Raw genomic sequence first — 15,785 nt, 5'->3', positions numbered from 1 at the left:
GATCATGTTGAAATTCACTGTACCAGAATTAGACCTCAAGGATGTAAACTGGTTACTTCGTAAGGTTTCACCACTATCTTTTTTGATGCTTTGTGGGGTCAGGGCTCTAGTCTGTGCTCTTAAATTATCGACAGGCTAAACCACTATGGCTCAGCTGGCCTATTCCTTAGCCCCTTATACCTGTATTTGCCAGAGAAGCACTGAAACAGGGTTGGGTCAGATTTTAATGTGACGAAATGAGTTCCAGTGACTGAGACAATGTTTAACCTTGATCTCAGAGGCTAAACTAGGTTTTATGGGAAACTTGCACAGAGAGCTAAGTCTGCTTTCTTAAAATCTCTTGCCATAAAAATTGCCCTCTCAGCAAGCTCTTCCATAGCACTTTCAAGGATGTGAAGATAGACTGGGCCAAAGGAAGACTCTCTGAAGGAGAAAAGACTGAAGGAGAGCAGTCTCGGTAAATGGCAAAGCTGTTCTTTAGGAAGACACTGAAGTGTCACCAGCAGGGAAAAATGAAAGGTAAACAAAGGCTTTTCATTTAAAGAACATCTTTATTTGATCTTCAATATACAACATTACCTTTGATCTGTAAAAATCACATTATGGAGGACATGACTGGAAACCAGTTCAGGAGCAGCCAGGAGGTTCCAATGCAGGTGTTTATACTTACCCCCACTTAGTAGTTTAGGGAGAGATTTTATCAATGAGTTTAAGACCAATGAGAATAAAAATGGCATTTCAATGTCTCAATCTTTAATTAAAATTGGGGATGCTTTATTAATCAAGCAAAAACTAATCTCTAAATTTTCTAAAAAAATAATTTTCCCAACAAAAGAGCTGAGCTTATCTTCATGAAGTTTTCTAGTATGCAATCTGCAGAGTTCTGTAGCATTCAAATAGCTTCAAAATATTTGCAACTGCTTAAAAGCCTGTAATGTAGTTAATGTTGATGTATGTATTTGAGTGCCAAAACTTGCACTGATACTGTGCTGAAGCAACCTTAAAAGAGGTCTGGACTTGGGCAGCTCCTCTGTAATGTGGGAAAGAGACAAGATAACTCCGGCTCTAACACTCTGAATTACAAGCTTCCCTCCATTAGAATTTCCAAAAAACAGTAAAACATTTGATACAATTCTTAGTGAAAAATCTATTACAGTATCTGTCAGAATGACTGGTACATTGCAATGTATATGCTAGCTAATATGATGCTGTATAAATTTGTGAGCAATTATGTAAGTTTTGTAAATGCTGGGCTCAAATCAAGTTTGAAATGCATTTAGTTGTTAAATAGAAGTATAATAATACTGAGTTGAGGAGTGCTTTAACTGAAAATGATGCAAATTTACATTCTGAAGTAATGTTATGGACGTGTAAAAGTCTGTGGAGAGTTACACAAGGAAAGAGGGAGTTTTCCTAACAGAAACATCTTTTTTCCTGCGCTTGTGAATCAGGCTGTTCCAGAGCTAACAGGGGCTGTAACCTTCTGCAGTCTAATGGTGGCTGCCAAATGGCAAATGAAGCACATAACACACGTTCTATTGCCTAGAATTTTTCAAAAGGTTCTTTTCAACAGTATCAAGATCAGAAATCCTATGATATTCTTGTCTTAGAGCTCAAAGGGTACCAAACTGGACAAATTTCTGCAGCTCTAGCAATCCAGAGTCCCAATCAAGCAGTTAGTGAGCAGGCAGAATTTGGAGACAGAATAGTATTTTGATGCAAGACCTTTTTTTACACAGAAAATCTACAATTATGGCATTAAATAACAAGCTGAAGATAATGTCTGATTGCATATCCATTCAATTCTGTCCCTTTCATGATAGTCATATTATTCTGACCTGAACAGAGTCCACAGGGGTACATGTATTTTCTAGACAAAAAACCACACAGCTTTAGGTAACACAAATACACACAACTTAACACATACTTTTTTGCTTTAGCAATAAATCATGTAAATTAAGACACATAAAAAAGATGCAGACCAAAAGTTAGAGGGTCATACACAAATTAAATGTAGTCACGTCAGCAACTAAGACCTTGGGCCATCTCCAGTTCTCCCTGTTTTTATAAATTAAGTTTTATTGGAACACAGCTATATGCATTCATTTTCATGTTACCTACAGCTGCTTTCATACTTCAACAGCAGAACTGAGTAATTAGCGGAACTGTATGGCTCACATAGTCTAAAATATTTATTATCTGGCCCTTTATAAAAAAAGCTTGCTGACTGTATATAGATCAAAAAGAACATCTCCCTCATAATATAAATGAGCTAAAGTAACAGAAAACCATCTTCATCCATGTTCTCAAACCAAAATAAGTAGATTAAAATATCTCCATATCATATGTGGTTACTTAAATATTTTGCATAACATAATCTGTGTGGTTCAAAACCAGTTACTGTGTTTGTGAACTGACAGTCCTGTAAGTCTGTGTATGTTGTACTTATGTATATTATCTATATAAAGAGTGGTCAAGACAGGAGCTAGCCAATTTGAGTGAAGGAAACCTAAAGAAATTACCAGGAACTAAGAAATACTGTGTTTCACTGTGTTTTTCTTTATATTTAAGAAATATGGGTACTACCATTAGTAGGAAGCATACCAAAGCAAAGAAATTTATAATTGCAGATTTTACTCATGAATTGACAAGAGCTTTTAGAGTATAAAATAACCAGCCTTTCTATAAAATATTGATTTTAATTATACATAGTGATATACCAAAATAAGAGTGTTTTTATTTCTAAAGTAAATATTTTAGTCAAAGTTGCATCTGAATCAAATATTTCTTTCATCTTTTCCAAGAGGTTTTAGTTATTAACTACAATTATAGTTGTTAGTATTATATAGTAACACTTTGTTTAAAATATATTATAAACTTTTTCCTCATTAATTTAAATGAAATATAAAATTAAGGATTTTGTAATATGATTCACATTGGAAAACATTTATAATGGTATGAATTACTCTCATACAGAAAATGTCATTGGAATTACATGAAATATTCTGATGCTTGAAGGTGTCAGACACAATGCTTGGCACTGACTTGGTACTCCACAAAGGTGTGTTCATTCATTCTCTCACTTACTCATGCATTCATTTAAAGAAATTCAAGCTTAAGGAAAAACTACATTATAGTATAAGAATGGCAAGCACAATCTTGTACCAACAAATTTGGAGTTGTGACAAAGACTTTGGCAAGGTAGAATGGAGAATGTGAGAGGCTGATGATCAAAATTTCAAACTGCTTGGTTAACATCTACCAAATAAAGCCCTAGATGATAGAAAAGCAAGGTTAATATTCCATAAAAAATGCATTCTTTCAATATCAGGTCTTACTTCTGCATATAAACAGCTGCTCAAACACAGGAATACGTTGGTGTTAGGGAGACATTAAGATGTACAAGCTACCAAAAGGTAAGAACCCCCTGGCTGGGGACTTACTTCTCTGCACTGCAGCTTCTTTTTGGTGACGGGCCTATTCACTTGGTTTTAACAACTTTACACTGGTTGAATTTCATTCTGGCTGAACTAAGCAAAAATGGTTTGAATCAAAAAATGTAACTCTAAAATAAAGACAAATAAATGTACAAGGTAGTAGGGTGTGCAACATTCTTATTTTTCTTTTATGTATCAATTGATTAAACTATTCTGCCTAACTGTGCCACAGACACAGGTGAGGTGTCAGCTCTTTGAGGAGGCACCAAGAAAAGAGTATTTCTGGGCTTTTTCACAAAGGGTCTTATAAATAAATTCAAGGAATACTGAACCTGAGTAATAAGGTCTAAAAATGGAAAGGGCTGTGAAGGACAGAAAAAAGATACTTTTGAAACTACACAAAATACGGGGTGAGGACTGATCTTGGAGGAAGTTATTTTAACAATCTGTAACAAAAATAAAACATGATAATGGCAAGTTATTTGTATCTGACTTTCATTGCCTTTGGTATTCAGAGAAGAAAAAGCATTGTTACAAGCTCTAGTCTTACTGTCACACAGAAGAGAGAAGACCCTTCCACAGTCCCTCTCAAATCTGTCTTTGCACCAGAACCGGCCCCGCTTTTACCCTTCCCTGCCCTTTTGTAAGGCCCAGTCATGCAGTAGTACAGAGCACCCTGGGGTCGGGGTTCTGTCTCCTCTGTCGAGGAAAACCTGAGGAGCCAAGATGGTGCCTTCACTCTGGCTTCCTCTAAACAAGGTGAGAAAGAACTTGTTGCCATCTGCACAGGTGTTCTGGGTTATCTGCCAACTCAAGTTTTTCACTTATCTTTTTTCAGTGATTCATAAGTGGACTCGTGTGCCATTCTTAGAAGGAAGGCTAAATTATTCTCAGAACCAAATACGTTCCCCTTTCTCTTCTACAGTGACAGTCATCTACCATTCTCAAAATTTAAAATTTTCAAGTAGCAAAAGACCTTACAATTTCAAAATAGGTGCTAAAACCCTCTTAATATAACGGGCTTAACATCCTTATTTTCTGTGTCTACTGAATAATTTTGGAATGGCTATCATTTATGGATCACTGGGTGAATTGTGAGGATTGTATGATGATTGGTAGTGTAAGATGATCACCCTTAGAAAAAGTTTAATTTATTAAGCTCTTTCCCAATTTAAATCTACTCCATGCTAGTAGATTAAAAAGAAAAACTCCCATATAAACAAATAAGCCTGCAGAATTCCAAAGTGAGCTTCTTGTACAAATTTGTTTTGTGAATATTCAAATTTAGAGTAAATTTTAAACTATACTGTTTCCACCTCTTATTAACGTCAATGGAAGAGGTCTGTATTAAATGAAAAGAGGAAAAAGTATTTTTCACTGTCACAGAAATTCAAGGAACAGAAAATTTATAAGCATTAGTATTTACATGGTAGTTCTTGATAAAATTTAAGTTTTTTTCTGCCAAAATGATAAATAGTACTATCTTTAAAAAGAAGTATCTAGGGCTGGGGATTTAGCTCAGTGGTTTTGCTCCCTGCTGCGCAAGCACAAGGACCCGAGTTCCATCCCTGGTACCAAAAAAAAAAAAAAAAAAGAAGAAGTATCACTGCAAAATTTATTGAGGGTAAAAGAAAGTCCTTCAGATAAATTCCATTTTTAGTGTAATAAATTAATTACACAGTTATCACTGAAAATAATTTTGAAGCTATTCTAATTTTTTGCATTTCTATAAATAGTCTTTGATAAACTGAAAAATATACTTGTGAATAGCTCATTCATCTAAGATAAAGGATCCCCTGTCCCCATTCCAGACAGAATGTTTAAGGAAGTTTCATGGGTTTTGTTTTTGCTTTTATAATTTGTGAAAGTAATTCAGCTTATCATGGCAAATTCAAAGCTGCCATAATAGAAGAGTGAATTTTGTCAAGTCACAAAGTTGTAAGTTGAGTGACTCAACTTTTTAATGAAATTAAAGTGAATAATTTTACTTGGTAGACTTGTTGGTTAGAAAAATAATCTCTTACCAACAAAACCAAGGATTTCACTAAGAACAAGTTTCAAGGCAACAAAATGGCATTTTCCCCACTTTTTGTCATGCTACCTACACCAGACTGAACTGCATGCACAAAACCCCAAACCCAGGTTCCTAAGCACTGGCGATGATAAACAGCAATTTCAATGGTACCATATGGAAAGAAAGACTTGAAGAGTATTCTTTGTGAGATCATGCCCCCAGTGAATTAAATTTAACTAAGAAATTTCAATGAAATAGATTGGGACTGAAATGGTTGCCAGTCTAGTCATCCAATGGGGAACATGGAAATTCAGACAACGTTCGGTACTTCTGTTCCTTTTTTGAGTCCTCTTGTTACTGATGCAGTTACTCTGTTCTTTTGTTCTTGTTTACCTTAGTTTATTCCATTATTAAAATGGAGAAAAAAGGGATAAACAATGTGTAAATATTTGATTTGAAAGCTGCTCCACTGTGGGAGGAAACAAATATATAATTGGTTCCAAAGGCCATCTTTAACTCCCACAAGGTGCTCTATGCTCTTGGCTTGCTCTAATACAGAAGTGATGGGCACTGTTTCTCAAGTGACAGTCTCATTACGAATCAAAGTACATCAGGTCTCTCTCTGTCCTATACGTACCAGAACATGTTTTGGTCAGGTATAAAATGGAATAATTTCAAAGTTGGTATATCTACACTTTGAAAAGTCTTGCAGGGAAGAGTTTCACCCTGTCATGTTGACTTGGAGGTCCAGGTTTTCAAAAGATGCCTCTCCATACTTGTTTCTGTAGTAGTCCATGTAAACAAAACACAGGTAAGAATGGTCCTTCTGGAGCTGTTTTCATCGAACAGCAGTACCTGAAAGTGTGGTGTTGGCTAAATGTAACACAGGCAGAGGGTGAGCCTCTGTGTTGAACACCCAGTGGTCTAAAGGTAAAAGGTCATCACCGGAGAACAGCAGGTACAAGTATCTGAAAATAAGAGGAGAAATAAGCTTCAATTAGAATTCAACAAGAAGATTAAATGAGCTCAGTTACGATGGCAGAGAAAAGCAATAACCTCTTTTGAGCAGCTTTGATGAAAACACATCACAGAAATAAACCTTAGTCATTCAAATGATCTAAAACACAAACTGTGTTCCAGACTAGAGCACAAGAAAACCCAGTAAGATGTATGTCTAGAACTCCTGAAATAAAACAGTTTTTAAAGAAACTATTTATGAGGAACACAAAACAACAATGCTGTCAGGTGGCAAAAAAACCAACCACTACATAATTTTTCAAAGACAATGTCTTGAAAATCACACATATCAATCATGTTGTGTACAACAAAAAATTAATTCATACCTAGTAATAAATACTGAGGGAAATAAGTGAAGTATATCATTTGGATACAGAAAAGGCATTTATACACCATTCCTCCTAATATGTTAGTAGTGGTAGTGTCTACAGGTTTTGGTATGACAAATTGTTAAGTTTCAGAAACATTACAAAATCACAAGAGGCTTAGTAATTATTCTTTTTTATTCATTAAGTTTATTGGTACATTTTAGGTATACAATATGATGACATTCATCATAGGGAATTTGTACCTTTACATGATATATCTTGATTCTTATTTTTTTTCCCTTTGCCTGCCCTCCCTTCAACCCTCCATTCCTCCCTATTTACAAAGACTGTTTCCATTTTTTAATTTTCTCACATTTATTCCTTTCCCTTCTTTCCTTTCCCCTCCTCTTCCCACTTCCCCTTCCCCTTTGGACCTTTTCTTCCTATTTCACAATATCTATTACACATTTTGATCCTTATTTACACCTTCAGTTTCTCAATAATTATTCCTAATAAGTAACAGGACTGTGTATATGAAGGTGAAGATCTTGGCCTCTTCACGAGCACAAGCCATAGTAGTCCTTAGAAATTAAAAATGAGTCAACAAACAATGATTCTTACCTATAATGTCTGGAAAATTACAATCTGAGACCTATCATGGCATCATCAAAGTGAACATAAAAAACTACAGAGTCCAGGGCCAGGAATGTAGATCCCTGGTACAGCACTTGTCTAACATGTGAAGCTCTAGACTCAATTCCAGCACATTAAAAAAACAAAATATAAACACCCCCACAACACTATGGAGGCAGAAAATTTGATCTGACTCTTTTTTTTGTATGTTTGGTTTTTTTTTTTTTTTTTTGCTGCCGGGGATCGAACTCAGGACCTTGAGCTTGCAAGGTAGGCAGTGGAACCATGGAGCTAAATCCCGGCCCCTGATCTAACTCTTGATGCTTGCAATAACTAGTTCAATCAATAATTTTTAAATTTTTAGTATAATGTCTCTTTATTACTGCTTTAGTTGCCGGTGAGAGTAAGAACACGTGGCACTGAGGAAAATGTGAACTGCATACTGACTTTATGACTGGTAAAGCTGGAACGGAGAGAAACAGGGCTTTCTATCTCATTCCTTGATCCTAGACCTTAAGACTTGCTTCACTAACTTATTTACCACACTGGACACAGAGAAGATGGAACTAATAGATTTGGTTAGACATAGCAATAAACTCTGCATGCTCTGCTTATCATGTGGAGACCAAAACCGTAAGCTCAAAGTATGCCTTGTATTCTAAGGTACATTCTCAGGCAACATGCTGCCTTCTGTTAAATATGTGCTAAAAAAAATGTCAGGCACATCCTAATCTCATCATTAAAAGCAACTGATGCATATGAGAGAATGGAAAGGGAGCTTTGGATCCAGAGACATGCAGGGAAGGCTGTGTGAAGATGGAGGCCAAGGTTGAACACATTTTCATGCTCTTTTTGCTATCTTTATATTTTCTTTGGTGCAATGTCTATTTAAATTTTGCACCCCATTTTTAATTGGATTTCATGTTATATTGTAGTTAACTTTGGAGAATTCTTTATGTATTCTTGACTCAAGTCCTTTATCAGATAATGATATGCAAAGATTTTATTCCAGTGTGTGGCTTATCTTTTCATTCCCTTAATGTCTTTCTAAGAGCAGACAATTTTAATTTTGAGACCGATTGGTAAATTGGCTTTTATGGATTTTGGTTTTTCATGTCATATAAAAAAAATCTCTGCCTAGCCCAAGGACACAAGGAGTTTCTTACATTTTTGTCTAAACATTGTATTATTGTAGGTTTTAAATTTAGTTCTCTCATTCATTTTGATTTTTGTATACAAATACAGAAATCTAATTGTCTCTGCACCTTTTGTTGCAAAATCTATCCTTTCTCACTGCATAGCCTTTGTACCTTTATCAAAAAGTTGTCCAGAGCATATGGGCTCCCCACTGCCATCCTGTGAACTCTCTACTCTGTTCTGTGGATGTGTCAATGACTGTATCGGTATCACACCCTTTTGATTATCACAGCTTTAAAGTCTTGAAATCTGGTTGTACTAGGCTCCAAACTTTGTTCTTTTTCAAACTTGTTTTCCTAATTGTAAGTACTTTGCTTTTCTATATAGGACATGTAGAAACAGCTTGTCAATTTCTACCAAAAAAGCCCCCCCAAAACTGGTGGCATTTTGATTGGAACTGAAAACATCTATAAATTAATTAACTTGGAGAGAATTAACAACAAGTCTTTAGAACCATAAACATTTACTTAGGTCTTCTTTCTCTCAGCAATGACTAGTTTTCAGTGCACAGGTCTTTCATGTTTTTATCAAGATTTACATCTAAATATGCTATCCTTATGCTATTATTTAAGTAGTATTCTTTCTTGGCTTCAATTTCTGATTGTTCATTGTTTGTATACAACTAACTTTAATATATCAATCCCATATCTCCAAGCTTGCTCACTTACTAATTCTGGTAACTTTCTGCTAAGTTCCATAGGATTTTCTATATGAATTATCACATCCTCTGAAAAAAAGAGACAGTTTTATTTTTTCCTTTCTGGTCTGGGTGTGTCTTTTCATTTTTTCTTGTCTGACTGTACTGACTAGAAATTTCCAGTACAATGCAAAAAAGAAGTGAAGAGAGTAGACATCCTTGTCTTCTTCCAGATCTTATGGGGAATTTGGCAATACATTTTTAGTTTTTTACAATGTTAGCTGTAAACTTTTTGTAAAAGCCCTTTATTAGGTTGAGGAATTTTCTTCTATTCTCTTTGCTGAGAATTTTGACCAGAGAGGTTGGGTTTTGTTAAAGGATTTTGTGTGTTTATTAAAGCAATCACATGGTTTTTCTTTTTTAGTTATTTTATTGATTTTCAAATGTTAAATCAACCCTATCTAGGATAAACTCACTTCATCATGATATATTATGTGTTTAATATGTTGTTAAATGTGACATGCCAAAATTTTATGTCTGTGTTCATGAGAAATACTAGTTCGATTTCCAACGAAAATTCTGCCATTATTTTATATTTTTTTTCTTCTGTACTGTTTTATCAACTTTGCTTACATTATTATTTTTTTTTTTTACAGAATATTTTCACCTCATAGAGTATGCAACCCAAGTCTTTACATTTTATCATAATAGAAAATATGTCAAAAATCTTGAGTTTTGCTCAGGGCTGTAGCTGGCTTACTTGGAAACAACCTGAGCCTTTCAAGTCTTGCTTCCGTAACTCATTATGTAGACACTGTATCTCATCATCTTTTGATTACGTTTTTATTAGTAAATGTAAACTTACGAAGTTGATTTAAATAGTGATTTTCTAAGAACAATGTGAAAAATACAAATAATTTTTATCTTTTCTCCAGTACTTATTGCCAAAAGATATTCACTGCCAAGGTTTTGTTTTACATGCAAGGAGTTTGTGTCGGCACTTTTTGAGTTATTTTATTGTGCAATTCACTGGTAATCTGAAGAGCTATTTTACAATATTATTTTATAAAACATTCTTGATTCTTCAGCATTCTCAGTCCATCCTAGGTAGCAGATTTATTTTTCCCAAATTCCTAATCTGCCATTTTAAAGATCTTCTGGAAAATTACTTTAAGGCCTTCAATTCCATGTATCATAAGAATGTTTTAAATTCCAGGGTTGTTCATTACCTTGGTGTCATTCTTGCATTTGCTCCCTTTTATGTAACTTGTATTTTTCTTCTGATTACTTTTAAGATTTTTATCACTGCTTTGTTACAAGCTTTGTTTGATGAAGTTTTCTTCATGTTTCTTCTGTTTAGACTCTAAGCTTCTTGAATCTGTGTACACAGATTATATCAAGTTTGGTCTTTTCTTCCCCTGTAGTGCTGGGGAACAAACCCAGGGCTTCCCACATACTAGGCCAAGTACTCTACCACTAAGCCACATCCCTAGCCCTGCCCATTACTTCTTAAGATGTATATTGTGTCTACCCTCTCTGTCCTCTCCTCCAGAGACTCCAATTTCAAATACTATAAGGCTATTTCAGTTGTTCTACAACTCACTGATACTCATTTTATTCCTATTAGATTTTTTTTGAAAATTGTTTTTTTTTTGGATAGTTTCTAATGTCCTATCATTAAGTTCACTAATTTTTACTTCTGCACTGTTTAATGTGCTATTAATCTCATCCAGTATATTCTTTCAACTCAAGACACTGTAGTTTTGTTTCAAGAAGGTTGACTTGAATTTTTATGTCTCCATTACTATATAACTTTCTGAATATACAGTACATATAACTATTTTATGACAAAATGTAAACAGTAGTTAAAACAACCATTCTAAGTTTCTATTATACCTCATTACTGGTTATATTTTTCTGCCTCTTTATATAGTAACCTTTGGCTGAATGCTGGACATTGTGTACTTTCTCTTGTTGGATGGGGGATTCTTTATATTGAATCTGTATATTTTCAGTGTTGTTCAGAGATGTTGTTGGCTTCCTTGGTAACAGTTTGATCCTTTCAGGTCTTGCTTTCATTATCTGTTATGTAGATCCAAAGTAGTAGATTATTCCTCACTACTGAGGCCGTGCCTTCCGGAGTATTCCACTCAGCACCTCATGAATTAAGATTTGCTTCTAGTCAGTTGCTGGTAATAGGGTTTGTTCCTGGCCCTATATAAGTGACAGAAACTCTTCTTAGTTCTGTTCTCAGATGATTCTTCCCTCACCTTAACATGTGTTGAATGGTATGCTGCTGAATTTTCAAAGGGGTTCCCATGTATTCTTTCTCTGTGCAGCTCTCTTCTCTGGTAGTGCCCCGCAAACTCTAGCCATCTTAGTTTCTCCACACGCACAGCTCCATCTCCTTGCTCGGAAGGCTAGGGTCGGTCTCGTTTCTCCTTGTGTTAAAACCTGGAAACTCTATCCAGAAAGTCAGTTGGGTCAATCACAGGGCTCCTTCCATTTGTTTCCCATCTCTCAGGGATCACTGTCCTTCAGTGCCTCCTGTGCAGTGTTTTGAAAGCCACTGTTTGATACATATTTTTTGTGTTTACTTCAGGTAGAAGGGTACATCTGGTTCCATCTTTAGAGTAAGCAAAAGTCCTACTTGTCCATTTTGAGACTCTGGGAGACAATTTTCTGCATATAATTATGTTCACAGAGTCCACTACCCTCACGTCTATTTTCCCCGATCCAAAAATAATAATAGAGTTGATTTAGAAAAAACTGTTCTCAGAAACCCTTTCCTACTCTTCACATTCGTAAGTTCTCTAAAATCTTCATGCCATAATTTTCTAGAATTTTTGAAAATGTACATTAAATTCATCGATATATCCTTCAACCCAACTACAATTACAGTCCTAATTTTAAAATGCATTAATTTTCTTCCCCTGGGGCTCTAGCTCTAGTTTCATCTTAAGCCATGTTTTTTTAAATGGGATATACCTTGTAATCTTGTCATTGTAAAATGCTGCAAGGATCCTATTACATATCAAAGTACTACTACAAATGTGGTTTTATAATCAATATTGGTATTTTAGCAATGATGGAGAGAAATATAGCAGAACAGGAAAGAGATAATTTTTTAAAAAGGAAAAGTTGGCTTGAGGAGGCTAAAGTTAAAAGTGTAAGTATTCTGGGGCTGGGGATTTAGCTCAGTGGTTCTGCAGGCTGTCTCGCAAACGCACAGTCCCGAGTTCCATTCCCGGTACTAAAAAACAAAAAAAGGATGAGTATTCTGCATTTTATCTTATGTATTCCTTTTCAGGATGCTATTGCTTTCCTGTTATTTTTTATACTGATAAAAACATAAAATTCACCATCTTAACCTTTTTAAAATTAGTTTAATAAAGTATGTTTCTATGACTGATTACTTTAGATACCTCACACAAGTGGGATCACACAGTACTTGTCTTCCTGTGCCTGGCTTATTTCATGTAACATAATGTCCTCCAGGTTTTATCTATGTATTTCCCTTACTTTGACTCTAGAATCACATTTCTCAGTATTTCTCCTAATGAGTACAGTTTACATGTTTAGTTTCTTTAGTGTTATTTTAAAGGTTCTTTCTGAAGCTGAATTTCTCTTTTCAAAAAATGACTTTCCATTTTACTTTATCAATGAACATCTTATATATATAATTTAGTATCATTTCAGTCTTTCTTCATGATTACTCTAGCTCTTTAGAACCTACATTTCTGCTTTAAGAAGTACCAGAGGGCTGGGGATTTAGCTCAGTGGTTTTGCCACCTGCTGAGCAAGCTCAAGGACCTGAGTTCGATCCCCAGTAACAACAACAACAAAAAAGAAGTACCAAATTAAAACTATTTAGAAGTTTAACTATAGCAAATAATTTGATAATTGTGTATTTAATAGAAAATTAGATAAAATTAAAGGAAAGAAGTTAAAAATTACAAAGAAATAATTAAGTTCAAGATACTAAGTATATTCAAATGTTAAACAATGCATTTTTTGTCCTGATTCCTTTTAAAAATCTATGACAGGGCCGGGGATTTAGCTTAGTGGTTCCGCTGCCTGCCTCGCAAGCTCAAGGTCCTGAGTTCTATCCCAGTACCAAAAGCAAAACAAAACAAAACAAAAAAATCTATGACATATGGACAATCAAAACGAATGGTAAACAAAATGTGTATATACAAAAACCAGACTACTACCCATCAACAGGAAGCAATAAATTACTGATCAGTACAACTGATCAGAATATTCTAAAAATACTATGCTGAAAAAGCCAGATACAAAATATGTATATACTGCAAGATTCAAACTATTTGAAATTACAGAACCATCTACCTACAGTGACAGAAGGCAGATATAAGTTTTAGTGTGTGGTAAAAGTGACTGCAAAACGAGGATGGAAATGTTCCATATAGTCATAGATCACTTAACAATGGGGATGTGTTTTGAGATGTACACTGTTAGATGATTTCCTCAATGAGTGAACACTACAGAGTGTACCACAAACTATAATAGCTGCGATGTCACTAGTGATATAATTTTATGGGACCACTCATGAATATGCAGTCCCCTGTTGACCAAAATGTCATTATACAACATATGACTATTAACTGGCATGGCAGTTATCCAGGCTTATGCATTTACCAAAGCACAATGAACTATACACTTAAAGTACTTCAATAAAACTAATTTTAAAAAATTTTCAAGTAATGGCCAAAAATGGAAAAACATAATAACATTTTTATGTTACTGCTACATAGTATAATTTGGGCTGTAGCTTCCTCTACTGGTCAAAGAAACCAGCAAACACATTTCAAAATAGTTTTAAAACTGAAAAACTTGCTTATAATTAAATGATACAAGTAAAATCCGTATGACCCAGCCATTTTAATTGTAGAAATTAAACCACACTGTATTTTTCCTGTACCTTCTCTATGTTTAGATACACAAACACCACTGTTTTATAGCTGTCTAGAGCAGCAGTGGCAAATCTACGGCACATGTGCCAATAGCAGGCTGTCTGTATTATTGAAAGCTCTAAAACGTTTGCCGTCACTGGCCTAGAGTATTCACTATAGCAAAATGCTGAACAGGTTTGCAGCACAGGAGCAAGCATCTATAACAGGCAAGCCAATGAGTGAGTAGGCTATACTACCTAGATTTGTTTACATACTGTTTGTGATGTTTGCATAACACATTTCACAAAATATATCCCTGTCATAAAGCATCATATGACTGAATTGAAGATTCTTCACATAGTTTTACACTGAAATACAGAATTTTGTCATTATATTTAAAGTTTGAATTTTAAGACAGAGGAAGAAACTAGAGCATATAAACAAGATATAGAGACACAGATGTAATTTCTGCCTCAGAGACTTTCGTACTAGTGAAGGTAGCAAGCTGTGGTGTTAAATTGAGTCATATTTTATGCTACTTTTCTTTCCTTCCTTTAATAATAAATTTAATAAAATGACTGTTCCCAATCTACCTCTGATTTTTCTTAGTTGCCTAATGCCTGATGTACATGAACTCAAAAATGTGGTTGAAATGTATCCTTGACATGTGTATTTTTCTGTTAGACCTACAAATAAATGTGCGTCAACTGAGCTGAGATTCAATGAAAGCCCACCTAGGTCACTACTATAAAAAAATATACTCTTTCAAAGTTTTTTTAAAAGAGGAAATAATTTATGTAAAAGGATACAACTACTGAGAATCTAAATAGGAGATACTCATTAAACAACCCAAAGGCTATTACTAGAGAGCTGCTCCCAGTAGTTTCAGTTCTGTGGTTTCTTTTAGTTTAAGGGGATTTTGATTCACTGCTACTTCACTAAAACCAATGAACAGACAATTTTTGGAGGGACCAAAGAACATATTTCTCTTTCTTGTAATTGGAAAAACTTGGCAGTGGTATTATTTACGTATTTTTTACAAAACAGTCAAGACTTGAATAATGTCATTAACTTCATGTGTCAGTATCTTTAGTTTTTTCTTTTTCTTCAGAGCTAGTCAATTTTCCCAGAAAAAAAAAAAATCCTCCAGTCTCTTATCTACATCCATCTGTGCTTGTTATCCCTAAGTCTATAGCCCCAGTTGTTCAACACTGTCAGAGAAGATTCAGTCTCACTCGGGACAGAGATGAGGCAGGGATGGCCCTGGGGTTTAACTACTTAATTTTTGTAAACTCTCCTCAAATACCAGTTTTCCATCCTGCCCTGTGTTCTGAAGTACTAAGAAGCTTGCTTTAAATTCCCCTGAGGCAAGTAGTTTGCTCACTTTCCATCTTATAAAAATGTACTGATATCTCTTGCCTGCTGTTGATTTCTCTGTCTTTGCCCTTTTATTACCTTTTTAGCTTTCTACCGTAATTTTAATGGCTTTCAACAAAGTGTGGAAGATAAATATATGTGTTTATTCTGCCAAACTAAACTGAAACTTCCTTTTCATTTGTTAGATAGAGGCATCATCAAAGAATCAAATGTAGGTCTTCTTTTCTCCTATCACTCAGAGTCTTTTTGAAG

At 34.9% G+C, this 15,785-nt stretch overlaps 1 protein-coding gene across 1 annotated transcript in view; it reads right to left on the bottom strand.

The window, feature by feature from the left end:
* Positions 1–531: 531 nt before the first annotated feature.
* Man1a2 (mannosidase alpha class 1A member 2) overlaps positions 532–15,785 on the bottom strand; it is a 146,429-nt gene continuing 131,175 nt past the window's right edge. Inside the window, exon 13 of the mRNA XM_004853818.4 lies at positions 532–6,419. Coding sequence (XP_004853875.1) covers positions 6,290–6,419 — 130 coding nt within the window. The 3' untranslated portion in view covers positions 532–6,289. The remainder of the gene's footprint in view (positions 6,420–15,785) is intronic.

Source organism: Heterocephalus glaber, unplaced genomic scaffold (assembly GCF_053883595.1).
Source record: "Heterocephalus glaber isolate CG9 unplaced genomic scaffold, H.glaber_assembly_v1.0 deba00001442, whole genome shotgun sequence".
Taxonomy (NCBI): Eukaryota; Metazoa; Chordata; class Mammalia; order Rodentia; family Bathyergidae; genus Heterocephalus; species Heterocephalus glaber.
This window is presented reverse-complemented; position numbering and strand designations above follow the sequence as displayed.